The sequence below is a fragment of the Microchirus variegatus genome (assembly GCF_963457635.1).
Source record: "Microchirus variegatus genome assembly, chromosome: 18".
NCBI lineage: Eukaryota > Metazoa > Chordata > Actinopteri > Pleuronectiformes > Soleidae > Microchirus > Microchirus variegatus.
The window spans coordinates 7912890-7927831 of NC_139819.1; the positions used below are offsets into that span (position 1 = coordinate 7912890).

Sequence of the window (14942 nt, forward strand, 5' to 3'; positions counted from 1 at the left end):
TTATCCGCCACATGAGGGTCACAGAGGGCGCTGCCAATCCTGGCTGACATAGGGCAAAAATCGGGGTACACCCTGGACAGGTCTCCAGTCCATCACAGGGCCACATAGAGACAAGCAACCATTCACTCTCACGGTCAATTTAGTGTCCAATTTGTTTGACTGTTTTTGGACAGTGGGATGAAACCGTAGAACCTAGAGAAAACCCATGCACACACAGGGAGAATATGCAAACTCCATAGAAAAAGGCCCTTGTTCTGACCGGGTCACAAAGCTGTGTCTTCTTGCTGCAAAGGCAAGAGTGCTTATATTATAAGGTGTGATAAAATGTTAAATAAATGCAGTTCTCTCTAGACTCTCAGGTTCAGCACAGCCAGACAACATACTGTATGTGTACTACAGTGTAGGAATGACTTTAATCACTGGATCAGATATCAGGTAGAGATAAATCCTATGTATTGCATGCATCTCTATGCACAAAGTGTTAAAAACCAGCAACAGCATTTCAGCTGAGACGTGTTTTGGGCTATTTATTTCCAGAATAGCAGAATGTGTTGGAGAATTAGGCCTTTGAAATAGCTTGAAATAGATGGAGCAAATGTTCTGTTACCTGCTTTTTAGTTCAAAAGGTCTCAAATGATTGTATAAGACTGATTTCCGTTGATACTCACAAAAAGGTTATATCCTACCAAGTATTTTACAGTATATACACAATAATGTTGTTTGTATGGAACATTGATCATTTTTATAGAAGGCTTAATATAGAGTTGTAATTGTGACAATCAGAATTTAAATACATAACTCTTTCCTCTGCAACATTTTTGAAAAACTGCATTGATAACACCAAGAGGATTACACCTGCCATAAGAAAGCTAGAAAACAAACCCACATCCAAGTATGGCTTCTCAACGAAATAAAACGCTGAGGAACGCAGATTTAATTGACAATTTCAAATCAATTCCAGGGCGACAATAGAAAAACCCATTTTAACAGAATGATGCAAAAATGAATACAGAACAGGAAACTGCCATTTTACAAATGTTACAATAAAATCCACAGTTCTAATAACACCACTACTTGAGCCTAGTTTGTCAAAAGCTGTTTGATGAAGTGCCCTTGCCACTAAATGCTAACAGGTCAAATAATACAGCGTAGACATTTAACTTTGTACAAAACAAGAGTTTAAAAAAAACATTCTTGATCGAATGGACATGAAAATAGAAGTTTTTGCTTAAAATACCCATCTATTATTTTGTCCTAGTTGGGACTGTATATCTTTACTTTTTCTTCGCCAAACTTCTGGGGGAACATTTAAGTAAGTCTCTGATCCTGAGGTATGTCCCTGTGGCTTCAGCGACTTCAGTGAATTCTGGTGTTTCTTCAAATGGAACAATTCCAGCAGCAAACCTGCTCCGATGAGGAACAGCTGTTACCTTATCGTCATGCTTAAGAGAAGCACAGTTTTCAGCACCGCTGTTGGCAATATCTGCCTCAGGGTTCTGCAGGCTGTCGCCTTGGGCTTTGACTGGTTCAGGACTCTCAGGGCTGTCGTGTTGGACTTTGAGTGGTTCAGGACTCTCAGGGCTGTCATCTCTGAATTTGAGTGGTTCAGAACTCGGAAGACTGTCATTTTGGACTTTTGGTGGTTCAGAACTCTCAGGGCTGCCATCTATGGGTGGTTTAGGACTCTCAGGGCTGCCATCTATGGGTGGTTTAGGACTCTCAGGGCTGCCATCTTTGGGTGGTTTAGGACTCTCAGGGCTGCCATCTTTGGATGGTTTAGGACTCTCAGGGCTGCCATCTTTGGATGGTTTAGGACTCTCAGGGCTGCCATCTTTGGATGGTTTAGGACTCTGAGGGCTGTCATCTTGGATTTTAATTGGTCCAGGGCTCTGAGGACGAATCTCTTGAACTTCTTTTTCCCTTTGACAACTTTCTGCAGGTGTCATTGTGTCCATTGCTTCCTCCTCTGTTTCAGTGTCGACCTGCACAGGCGTGGACACACTCGGTGAACTGGGTAGAGGTGTACCCATCGCAGGTGTCTCACAGTCGCTATTAGTAGCAGTGTCCGCATTTTCTAAAGCCGCCCAAATCAGCCTCTGCTGCTCCTCCAGTTCCTCCAATGTCAGTTCATCGTCTGTTCCTTCCACAGTCTCATTAACTACGACCCAGTTCTGCCCTCGCAGAGCTGGGGAGCCGTTGTTGGGTGTAAGAGGAGGTGTACCTTTGGGGAGAGGTGGGGGAGTGGGTGTAGCTGGAGGAGTGCCATGAGGTAAAGGAGGAGGTGAACTGAAGCAAGGAGAACCAGGGGGCAGCGGAGGTTGGAAATGAAAGTCACCAGGGCCATTATTATAAGGTGTTCCTGGGTCTGAGAGAAGACATGAATGAAGTCACAGAAAGATTAATATTTGACACTTTGACCAAACAAAGATGCAACTTATCTAGTATTTACATTACAATAAAATAGAACATTAACTTCTAGGAACATGGCAATGATTAAGAAGAACTGTATTTATAGGGTTATTTATATTATTTGTTGTCTTAAGTGTTAAACTATATGACTTTTCCTGCAAATAAAAAAAGTGAAAAAAAAAATAAAATTACCTGACTCAATATCCATGTCTGAGCTCCTGCAGGAGTGACGATCGGGACTCTGCCGATTCTTCTTCTTTTGCTGAGGAGACGATTCATCCGATTCATGTCTCCTCTTGTTGCAGTTGGCACCAGGCTGTAGGCAAGGATGAATCACATGTGGCATTAAAATGTATCCACAAACAATTTTTGTTTTCCTAATGTTCCAACAGAGACCAGAGGCCAGCATTTCAATTTAACACATTTTCCTTGACCTCTGATGACATTACCATGATAATTTTATGAGAAAATACATTCAAACTAAACACATAAGACAACCAAACATTGAGCAAGTTAAAAAGCAATTACCATTGGAAAGTTGTTGGACAGGTATGCTGCATAGTTATGTTTCATGTGGTTGCTCTGAATTGGCATTGAACCATACAGCATGAAATCCTGCAGGTCAGGAAAAAAAGATGAAATAGTGTGAGGCATGCATCAACAACCAAAATCAACTGCATCCTCTCACCTCGGACGACACGTATGAAAGTAATTCCTAAGTATATATGTAAGTAACATTATGAAATGAATAAGTATTATTAGTGTATTACTATAGCTGAAATATAGGGGTCCCCATTCCTACATTCATGTGCCAAAGGACTTACATCTTTCATCGTGTCTGGTGCAGGGACATTAAAGCCTGGGAAATCTACCAGTTTGGAAACATCGTAAGAGGTGCTTTGTGAATTGCTGTTCTCTGTCCCACTGCCATTATTTGTAGCTATAAAAAAGGGAAAAACAGATTGAGCAAAACTTGTCAGATTTAATTCAAATGTGATTAGTGAGGTCCTCATACACAAATCTTAAATTTCTTTTATAACATACCACTCCCATCATACAGCAGCAAGCCAGAATCTTCCAGCTCAGCCTCTTTCAGCCAGCCTGGTGGGTAGCCCAACTGCCTCATACGATAAATCAGAGGTGGCAGGGTGTTGGCATCAATGCCCAGTGCTGTCAACAGCTCCTCACTATTTAGATTGACAACACAATAAAAAAAAAAAGGTCAATAATCAATGCTTACTTTCAGTTGTTTCATACTGTTCTTTCCTGTACTAAGGTACACTTACCTTATGACACCAGGCTTGTATTTAGCAAACCGCTCTTCCACTTCATCAGCATGGTATCGTTGGTTACTCTGTGCGGCCTGGCTGTTGTTCTGATTAAACTCCTTACGTCTCTCACTAATGGCAGCCATGTCTTTTGGCTACAGAGGTGACAAAACAAAAAAATGCACTCCATCAATTATTCTATGTTGGTCTAAAGCCATACAATGAATAATGAATGAATGAGTTACTGAATGGTAGAGAATTATTCCTACCTTGGGACAGTCTCTTATCTGATGACTGCCGGAACCACAGTTGAAACACATGGACTTGGGTCTGCAATGAACAGATCAGTAATGGGCTCATTGAATTGTTATTTCACAGTGATGCTCCACACAATGAAGGCAAACTATGTCATAAATAGAAGATGGAATTATCAGCTCATACCTTTTATCTTTCATTTCAATGTCCTGTCCATCGGTTCCCACAATTTGGTTAAAAACCTGGTGGTAGCTTTGCAGTTATTCAGGAAATGATATTAAATTTGACCACAACATATCAAATTCTGCTGTTTGCTTGTGAGGTGCCAATTATTTACAAACAATAATACAAAAAAATGAATCTCCATTAAGAGGATCACCAGAAGAGAAGAAATACACACTGTGCACATCTGCCAATTTATCCATCTTAAAGATACGTTGGAAGGTCCCATCCCTCTGTATGCTGTGGGTTTTCATTGACCAGAGGTTGTCCAAGTTTATCAACACTGAATGTAGTGAAATATAAGACACTTCCAACCACCTAAGACAGAAAAGTAAGAGTAGAGATTACGATGCAGTGCAGAATACAAACCACTGAGCCATACCATTGAAAAACAGCAGGTCAATAACTCACTTTAAAAGCCTCTGATGATGTTTTTACACTGCTTGATGATGATTTCAGGGGCTCTTCGTCCAAATCAAAAGCTGAATTCTTTAGAGTGAGAAAAAGACAATTAGTTTTATTACTTTAAAGGTAATAACAGTCAACAGTAAAATCAAATTCTGGTTGAATACCTGAGGCTTCACATGGAAATCAGATTTCTTTTCATGACCTGGTTTCTGGTGCTTCAAAATCACACTGCAGATGCAATCTTCAATCTCTTGACGACATTGCCTGGAAAAGAGACATTGATTACTTAGGGCCTGAATGGTGTGAACGTGCCATTATCTTTGTTTTGGTTATTTTTCTCCTTCTTTCAATAACAACCTGGAGACTGTATACCAAAAGGTGTAATGCTGCTCTCCAGGTTATTAATCCGCAAGTATAGAAGTTAAGAAGGTAAACGCTTATTCATCTCACCGTTTGCATCATTCGTCATATTGGGTGTTTGTCAATATGTGATAATACATTTTAAATCCAATATCTGCCGACACACCAATGTCCTACCAATAATATAACGCATCCTTACTGGATGTGATCAGTGATGGAGTTTGTGACAGAAAACAACACTTCACAAATAGACCTAACGTTGAACCGGCTGGCATGTTCAAAAAAATAATGGTTTTTCCTCCAGACCCTGACATTGTCAGTGGACATGTCATATTCTGGATTGTGAAGATGAGTGGAAAGTAGAGGAAGTATGGAGATTTTGCCAGTGTCTCTGTGTCATTAATACAACAATAACAAAAAAAAAATAATTGGGCAAATAAATACCTAAAAAAGAAAAAAATGTCTCACTTTGAGATGCTGTTGTTTGCATAAAGGATTTGAAGAAGTGGCCCGTCCATGTTGACATCGCCAATAGTGATGCCACTGTGAAGTCAGAGGGAAAGGAAATCACGTTTGGTTAGGGGATGAACAGTTTCGTTTATTTGTTCGAAAACTTCATTACAAAGTGACAACCCATTACCTCGGTCGTGTCAGGATGTTCAGCTTCCGTCTTAAAATTTGATGTGATTCATGTGTTAAGGAAACAGACTAAAAAATAACAACATTAATATCACTTTCAGTTCATACATTCACTGTTGTGTTTACAGAGGAGAAGCTAGCAGCACTGCTAGCTAACCCATAGACAGCTAGGGCTGGTGCTAGCATACGCTGTGACAGAAGGATATTCTCCTCCGTGAGTCTCTGGATGTGGTCCTCACACTCCTCCATTCTGCCCCGGAGTTGCTTCGCCTCCTCCGGGTCCTCCTCCTCCTCAACATCTTTGAAGCGAATGTGCGTCGAAACCTGCGGTACAAAGTCATCGAGCTGCTCAAAGAGCTCGCTATCCCCGAAATCTACGTCGGCCATTTTTACCCAGCAGCTCTGCGTCTGTGGGCGGAACCGAACAGAAAGGAGAGAGGTCAACGGTCATAGCGACTACTCCTCGTAGTCATTGGTCATTTTATATCCCATGACAAGTGAGGGGCCAATCGAAGATATTAACAAGAAGTTTTACCCTCAGTCTTGTCTTACAGGTAACTACAGAAAACATATACACAGCTTTTTATCACAGGAGGTGAGGTTATACACGAAGATACCACGACTACACAGCAATCGGTTCCCAAACTGTGGTGCGTGTTCCACCAGTGGTACGCGAGCTTCCTCTGGTGGTACTTGGAGGAAAATCAGAAATACTGTTCTACTGTATGGTGATCTATTTACATAATGCTCTATTGTGAACTCCCCCAAAATAGTTGTACCTATTGTAAAAAGGTTCCACATTATTTTTGTAATATTTTCCATACCGTACCTTTTGTTTCCCTTGGGAGTCATTTGGCGTTGCACATGTGTGTCTCGCAGTTAGCAAGTATTATGTTATTAAGTATTCTTAGCATTATGGTAAATGCGGAGAAACGACGTATAGAAACAGCTACTTCGGGTCCAAATAACCTCAAAATAAAGCTATGAAGAACGGTAAGATATAATTCTAACCTAGAATTCAGTTGAGTGTTTCAACTAACTTAACTAAACCTTCAAATTAAAATTTTAAAAATGGTCATGTCATACTTTTACAATAAAGGTTTCTATTTTTTGTTTTCTATTTTCTAGTTTGAATGGTGATTATTGTTGTAAGTTTATTTGTAAGACTAACTAAACAAAATAAAGTTTAAAAAAATAAAAATAAAAAATGTGTCACGCCAGGGTGTTGGTCTCCGGGGCTGCAGCTGGGTACTATTGGAGTAGAGGAGACTGACATACTGCACTATAACACTGTGTTCCGTCCCGTACATCTTGTTTACCGCTGTATGATTAATATGTAGGTGTAATTATTTTTATTTATTCTGTGAAGTGGAGTGAGATACTGTAATGTGTTTGGTGTTCCTCTTTGTTGTCTGGATGAAGGCAGCGTCTTTGGCCTGTAAGGCAGCGTTGAGGGCCTGAAATACTTGCAAACAGCTCGCTCCGTTGTTGACGCAGTTCGTGTTTTTTGCGGCACTTTTTGTGTCGCTCGTGTCCACGTTTGATGTCCACGTCTCTAATTCAGCCTTCCCACGACACAAGACACAGTCGTGGCCGAGTGGGAAGCGTTATTCGTGTCCAACAATGTCGGGTTGCTCAACTATCCACTTAACTCTGCCACAGTGGGACGCTGGTCCACTGAAAATACGCTTCATGTTCTTGGTAAATGTGACATCGTTCAGGCTGACGGCGTGTCCACACAAGGTGAGTGTTGACTTCTGGATGATCCAATGTGGTTTATCTGTCTATAAAACTGTTTATAAAGGTCTGAAAGCAGAGAAAATTAGGATTTATTGATCAAACCACACACAGCCCATGGTGAGCTGCTAACCTAAAATATGTAATTTAAAGAGAATATTTTCACTGACATTTAACACAGTAATATTTTCTTTTATTATTATATTTGAATGTTTCTGTATTTCTATGTACAAACAAGACATGAATACATTATACAAGTGTGATTAGCTTTGTTTTCGCCACAATTTTTGGCCATTTTAACTTTTTAGGAAAACCCTAAATTGCAGATATTGGTCTTTTGTACTTTTTCAGTAGAATATTTCTTATTGTGATCATTATTGGAAATATTTGATTGCCCAGTGTTGGGATATTGCCTAATACTTAATCTTTATTTTTCAGGGTCCAGTGATTCCTCTGTTTTTAGGAGCTGATGTCTTCTCCAGCACTGATATCCGTACAGAGAACCATCCCAGATACCATGCAAAATTTGCCAAGAAAGGACTGGCCACAAAATTACATTTTTCCTCAGGTGAAATGCAAACACTGAAAAGAAACTCCAGATAAAAGGAAACTTTGACCCAACAGATGCTTATACCAGTGCACACACATGCTGACATTCACCTCCAATACTGTCGTCTTCCAGCATTCAGGTTTCATGGATTGACGGTCCCGACTTCAAATAACAGCCTCTGGTTCTACAGCATTCAAGGACTCTTTCGAGTAGCCTTTGAAATGTACAGTAAACAAGAGCAGCTCGCTGTGCTAGAGAACTTTCAGGTAGACTACTGTTCACACTACACATCTCTTCAAAGATGGAGTTGCTTTGTGTTCGACGTACATGAAAAATGAATGTTGATATATGATCTTTTCTTTGTAGGATGTCTGGAAAACACAGCTTAATGACGGCCCTCTGAAAATGACTTACAGCCTCAGTGGGCAGCTCGACGTACCAGTGTCCAGCCACCCGTGTGGCACAGAAGCAGAGATTAAAATGTCACAACCTCACCTTTGCCACATTGGCAGGGAATCGGTGGATGTTTGTGGCAGTAACACAAATGATTTGTCAGCAGATCATGATTATTGTGCGCTTACCGGCAAGAACTTGCAAACCAAACAAAGACTACTTGTCTTATCCACAGTGAAGCAAACACTCCACAGCTTAGACGACAAACTCACATCGGACGCTCAAAGCCACACAGACCAACTGGAAACTGTCCTGCTGCTTTTAGAGAACATTAATCAGTACCTAAATGGGAATCTAGAAGAAAAGGGTGTTACAGAGACTGTGTTAGCCCTGCTAAAGGCCAGGGACTGGGGCTCACTGTATTCAAGTGCCCTGCACACTTGTATAGGACAATGGCTGGGCCAGCAGTTTTACACAGCAAATGGCAGCATTAGTCAAAAAGTGGAGGGATTTAAAGTGCAGCATATTGAGCGAATAAGTGATTTGCCGCCGGCCGAGGAGCTTGTCACAGAACTGTTCCCAGAAGCCATGCGAACGCTGCTGCTTCACTGGATGGGTTTAAGTGAGGAGTCCAACCTGGAGAAAAGACACAGCGAGTACCCAATCCTGCTCCTCATCCTTGAGTTTGCCAACCACAACCTCATCACTGGTGTGGCTCATGTGCTTTACTCTAGTCTTATATGTAAATAAACTAAATTTCCACCTGGGTATTAACAGATATGTAGAGACTTTTTTCCACTACACATAGAAAGCACTTAGGTTTGCTGTAGCAGTTTGTTGACAACCACAACCAAGGAGGTTGTTTTCAGCAGCATAAGGAAAAGGAGATTTGAATGACATTATCTAGAGATGTCTAGGGACATTTGAGTTTAATCAATTTGATTCCAACTGATAAAACCTCCCCGATAAAAAAAAAAAAGCCAAATGTCATGGCCCACATACAGTACATATCAAGGGGGAAACAGCAAATGAGGAATATGCCAAACGTTCTTCAACACAAAACTAATTTATTTTAAGAATATTTGAAATCTGTGATTTCTTTTCACAAGCTTTTCCTGATCAGTGGAACTCTTCAAGACGTGTCACAGTCCACCGTCATGTTTATCTCAGGAGAAATGACACGTGAGCACTCTGTTAATGACATCGACCTTGAATGGATCTTGCTAAATGGTTGTAAACGGTGTCCATTTGAACCACGTCAGTTTATGTTCAACAATCACAGATCAATATATATTTTAGTTTAAAAAAACAAATGCTATAACATCATTCAAAACAAAAATATCTAATTTAAATGAGCATCAAATAGCGAAACCAATACTTCCTTTTCCAAAGATGTACAGTTACAATCGTCACCGAGAGAAACTCAGCATCTGGCTATTTACATTATTTTACCGTTCCAACAGGTGAGATGTTAGTCTATAAATAAATTACAGATTCAGAACAACATCCATGCAAGCTTGAGAGCCAGCGATGAACTGGTAGTCTTATATGAACAGATGAGTGATTCTGACAGTCAAGGTCTGGCACTAGATGGAGTCCATTCCACGTGAAAATGAGGATGAAAAGCCGAGGCCCATTCCCCTCTGAGTGTGTGTCTGAGACCGAGCCATCTCGTACTGAACGTCAAGGTTCCTAAACATCTCCTCCTGCTTTTGGAGCGTCTTCATACCGTCTTCATTGAGTGGTTTGGAAGTTTCAGCCTCTTCATCTCCCTATGTAGACAGCAAACTCAATTAAACGCTGCAGAAGGCTAAAGGTTACTTCACTTGGATGTAATAAAAAAACAAATATAGTATACTTACTTTAATACCCATTAGTTTGCGAAATTTAACATTTTGGTCCTTGTTTCCAAAATTTAGCTTCTCCCACAGCTCAGCTGTCTGGGACTTGTCCTTGAAAAGAAAAAACATATCTATGGTTATAGTGTAATGTAAACCATTTGAGGGCATAAAGTGCATGCATTATGCTGGTGGATAAATATAGGGCAAAAAAACAACTTACTCCTTCCTTCTTCCCCTGCCATAGCATTTTTCTCTTTTTCTCCTGGTCTGCAAACTTCATGGGGTTAACCGCAGATGGGTTGTAGAAGCTGGGTACAGCAATACCAGTCTCTGCCAGTGTCTTTGCTTGAAGGGCTGCCATCTGTGCCGCCATGGCAATCTGAGGCGTGACCTGCGTCCCAGAAGCCAAGAGGGCCGCCACGTTGAGGACAGGGTTTGAGGCAGCTGCAGCCACTACTGCGATGGGGGCAGCTACTGAAAGACATAAATACATAGAGCAGCATTAATAACCAAATGCAGATTTGATTCATATCATCAAAGTCTTTCCTCCAGTGTACACTTCTCACCTGCAGTTATCTCCTGCTGTTGCTGCTGCTGTTTCTCAAACATTTCCTTCTCCTTCTGCTCCTGTAGTTTCTTTGCTCTCTCCAGCCTGGAGGAAGAAAGAGTAGAAAATCACTGGTTAAAACCCCCCAACCCTATTTAGTTATTTTCTTCTTTGTTATTCACTGGAGTCAATATGAACCTCAAAAGAAATGATGGGGGAGAGAGCAGGGGCAATGTGCAACAGATTTCCCCAGCCAGAGTCAAACTAAATGCTGAAAACAACAAAAGGTGCTCGTTTGTGAGTCTCACATTTTGTTGTTTTCCAATCAATTAAATGTATGTCCAACATTGATGACACGTCTAATTACAGCCAGAAAGAGTGTGTGGAAAGTTTCCTTCATATAACTTCAAGAAAGAATATTTCAACCGTTGCTATTGATGATGAGCTTAACATTTAGGACTTTCTCTGGTTGAATGAATGCTTCCTAATCTTTGCTTGAGTTCTAGCCTCATGAAATAGTCATGGTGACTTAAAACAAAAGAAGCTTTACAGCCACAATTGTTTCGATGGAAGCACAAACATTGCCAGCCCATAAAGAATGACCAGTCTCTTATTTTGTAAATATCCTGTTCACTGATGGGTTACCTTCTGGCCAGGGCCTCTTGTGCATCCATAGCTGTGTTTCGACCCCGGAAGACAGGTGGACTAACAGACCTACTTCGACTCTTTCTGCGCACTTTCTCACTCCTTTTCTTTCGCTCCCTGGTGGAACCCAAAATATGGATGAACACAGTGTTCATGACATGTACAATGGCCAACGTCATGGACAAGAGTTCAAAGACAGTTGATCTTTATAAGAAATGCTCTTATTTAAATTCAGCCTACCTGCTCTTACTACGGCTTTTGCTATGATGACGGTGTTTGGTCCTTGAACCCGAGCGAGACCTGGCCTTCTTCTTCCTGTCTCGGCTACGTGACCGTGAACGGCGTTTGTCTTTGCTTTTACTGTGATGTCGCCTGTGAGAAACGAGATACATCAATATAAATTAAATACTGAAATGAAACAAAGTCTACGGAAAAACACTCTGTCTACAGTAGATCAAAAATATTGAGTGGCATTAACTTCTACACCGACCTCTCTCGTGAGTGTGACCTGGACAAGCTCCGGGCTTTAGAGGGCCTCCTGTCTTTGCGTCTGGATCGCTCCTCTCCATTCTCTGCTGAAAGTCTCTCCTGCTCTTGCTGCTCATCGGTTTTTCTGTGCGACTTTGATGGCTTCTCAGAGTCCCTCTTTCGTGCCTGTTTTAAGAAGAAGTTGTCTCTTTCAGGAAAATAGTGCAACAAAAAGAGTTAGTACCATGACTTAAAGCAGAGGGTATGTAACAAATTTTGACAAGCTGAAAAAAAAAACATTTTCAAACAGTCATTCCCAGGACATGATTGCAACAGTGTACATGTCTATGATACAGTCAAAGTTGACTACAGAATTTCAAAAAATAATCAAACCAGCATGTTTGGAACCTCTCGCATCTTTCAATAGTGGGCATGCAAACCTTAAGATTGGACTCAGAGGGAAAACTTAACTTTAAATTTTCAGTTGAGCCAGATGAACAATATTTTGAATTTGAACCCACTCAAAGTTGGAAATAGGGATGGTCATCCAACTCAATTTTAACAGCGTCATCCAAATCATTCGATACGCAATGGTGAAAAAGACATTTTAACTTCCACAATAAAATGACATGCATTTATATGTTCTTTCCTTAATTCTTTAATTCTGCTAATCTATATCTAATGACAAACGTAAGTTTGAGGTTGTGTCATACAATGATTAGAACAGATTAGTTTGACTTTGGAAGATTTATTCAAAAAATGCATTGGTCGAATAATGCCCATCCCTAGCTTCAAGAGATGCAAGAGTAAATTCCAATTTTCAACTAAAAGTGTGAGACAAATAGGAGTTTGAATGGCAGATAGTTACCTGTCCCAGTAGTAGGCATATTATTTTGCTATGTCAGCAGGGTCTTCTGTTCAGTATCTTCGTGCATTAGCACGCTGAGTATGATTTATTGTAGAAATGTTATCATGTGATCTACATACATGATGTGACAAAAAATAAAATAAAAAAAATCTAATCTTCACCATTTAATATGGTTACAAATAATGACAGATATCCAAGGATGAAAGCTTCCTTAGAGACATGTCTGCACGTGGGAGGGTAAAAAGAGACCCTTCCCACACCAGTACACCAATCTCCATCTACTTCTGTCACTCTTAACAAAAGTTATTGTAAATTTAAGTATAAAATATACTCACCTTGACCTAAAACTAGCAAGGACTACAACTTATGATGTTCATTTTCACATTATATGTGTTTCTAACAATAGAAATGAGCTTATCAATTACCTCTTTGCTCCTGCTTCGACTTCGTCTGTATTTTCTGTCACCTGGGGGAAAACAGGAAAAGAAGCAGAGAACATGTGAGTGTAATGTAAATGTAATATCGGGCATCACATGGGTACTGTTGTTTTATACTAACGTTTTCTGTCCCTGGAGCGTGACCTTGACCGTGAATGGTGGTGTTTGGAGCTTCTGGGAGATCTTGATGACTCCATGATGTGTTTTTTTCTGTGATGAACTGGGGAGCCTGGTCTGGTCAAGTCGGCAGAGTCATCACTTGCCTAAAATAAATACATCGGAAGAATCAGCAGTAGCAAATAGCTCAGTCAGTTGTGTCCCACATTCCCAAAAGCAACATGACCTTATCACAATGAAAGACGTTAAAAAAATTAGACTTGCACTGTAATTGAATGAACATATGTGTCTTATGTAGAACATATAATTAATAAGATCTAGAATTTAACAATCTCTAATTCTCCTTCTTTAAAAAAACACAAACAAAAACATCTTCGGTTTATGTATGTATCTTCACGATCTTTGTATTCAAATACAATTATTATAGCTGCGCTTCATCGACACACAACTGCCGTTATCCACCACTGACACAGAAACGTGTACCTGATTACCAGAGATACAAGATAAATAACTAAGAAGCGATCATGTCTCTATCGGTTAAATGATTTCATTCTTCATGCATCCAACACAAAACAATGTATCTCGAGCTAGGTTGCTAAGCTAGCCGAAAGCGAGCCGCCATCTTTAAGACATTGCGATTTATGTAGAGTCGTGTAAACGATTACAACGCCCTTTAAGTTTTGGTGAATTCGCATGTATCTTTATTAAGGTTATACGGTGATACTTACCGACATCATTCATGAGCACACTGTCTCTGTAACGTCTTATTTTCGTTGACTGAACAACCCAACACGGAGAGACAAGATCTGCAATCGATGGGAGGTGCAGCTGTTCTTCTTTGTTGGGTCTATTAGCGGGTTGCAAACTGCTGAAAAATGCAGTACTGCCACCTGCTGGATTGGGGTGTCAGGTGGTTTGAGAAGAGAATATGATTACGATTACGACGACGACGACGACTACTACTACTACTACTACTAATAGTATATACTACCTATAATAATAGGTAGTTCATTAACAAGTTGTATACTTTCTCTCAAGTCTTCACTCGTAGATTCTCCTCAGATAATCCGATTCGGGTTGCCAGGGTTTTGACGTAATGAAACCATGGCTTCAGAGGGAAAACAGTCAAATGAAGCATGCAAATGGATGTACTAATAAATAAAGTCAAGAATATGTATAACAATACAGCATCGAACATTATAATTACCAGTTGTGGGTTCCACTATATTAAGAAAAAATGTGTAGTCTGGAAATAGACCTAACGTATCAAACCTGGCAACACGGATATGCCTTGTCCCACTTTGTGAAAATTGTTATATTCCCTACATGTGTCCTGTCAGGCGTCAACTACTTTCAAGTCGTGTAGGCCAAACAAACACCGTTGATAATGTAGCACACATTTGACTTACAGATTAATCATTTTAAAACAAGATGCTGTCGTGGAAATTGACTTCTGCCTGTTGTCATCAAAGAGAAATATTGTGTCATGAACGGACGACGGAAGCGGTGCCTGTCTGCACCTTGGCCTGTAAGACAAAATCTGGGGGAAAGTTTATTTCATACAGCGACCCGCCAAATTCTAAAGTGAAAACAGGCGTTTTGTCGACTGTATGTATCACACTTAAAGTGCTTGTTTCAGTGGTGAGTCACTATTAATCGTGCTATTACCGACTCTGATAGTTATCTGTATCTTATATGTACATGAACAGTCCTTCTGTGGTTCGTTTACATCGCTAGCATTAGCGTAATCACAACATGAAGTCTGCGTTAAGACGCAA

General features: G+C 40.3%; 3 protein-coding genes across 5 annotated transcripts; 1 reads left to right on the forward strand and 2 right to left on the reverse strand.

The window, feature by feature from the left end:
• Positions 1-979: 979 nt before the first annotated feature.
• Positions 980-5599, reverse strand: zcchc8 (zinc finger, CCHC domain containing 8). The gene is made up of 13 exons (XM_083905236.1): positions 5563-5599; positions 5391-5465; positions 4727-4826; positions 4566-4643; positions 4369-4472; positions 4119-4184; positions 3947-4007; positions 3696-3832; positions 3454-3596; positions 3234-3349; positions 2938-3024; positions 2602-2725; positions 980-2365 (listed from the first exon to the last, which is right to left on the reverse strand). The coding sequence occupies exons 2-13, from the start codon at positions 5438-5440 to the stop codon at positions 1275-1277; spliced, it is 2157 nt and encodes a 718-aa protein (XP_083761362.1). The 5' UTR covers positions 5441-5465; positions 5563-5599; the 3' UTR covers positions 980-1274.
• Positions 5600-7184: 1585 nt separating this feature from the next.
• On the forward strand, positions 7185-8991 carry LOC310940213 (uncharacterized protein; the record flags this gene model as incomplete). Its single annotated transcript, XM_083905144.1, has 4 exons — positions 7185-7304; positions 7737-7866; positions 7981-8114; positions 8215-8991. The coding sequence occupies 4 exons, from the start codon at positions 7185-7187 to the stop codon at positions 8989-8991; spliced, it is 1161 nt and encodes a 386-aa protein (XP_083761270.1).
• A 396-nt stretch (positions 8992-9387) lies between these two features.
• rsrc2 (arginine/serine-rich coiled-coil 2) lies at positions 9388-14005 on the reverse strand. 3 transcript variants are annotated; one of them, XM_083905052.1, is made up of 10 exons: positions 13893-14005; positions 13169-13310; positions 13036-13076; positions 11765-11928; positions 11515-11646; positions 11275-11391; positions 10649-10734; positions 10303-10553; positions 10104-10193; positions 9388-10013 (listed from the first exon to the last, which is right to left on the reverse strand). In XM_083905052.1, exons 1-10 carry the CDS (start codon positions 13899-13901, stop codon positions 9828-9830), a joined length of 1218 nt encoding a protein of 405 aa, XP_083761178.1. In that variant the 5' UTR covers positions 13902-14005; the 3' UTR covers positions 9388-9827. The 3 variants fall into 3 exon arrangements, with proteins under 3 accessions (XP_083761178.1, XP_083761177.1, XP_083761179.1); XM_083905051.1 differs by having other exon boundaries at positions 10303-10556; XM_083905053.1 differs by lacking the exon at positions 11275-11391 and having other exon boundaries at positions 10303-10556.
• Between the last annotated feature and the right edge of the window lie 937 nt (positions 14006-14942).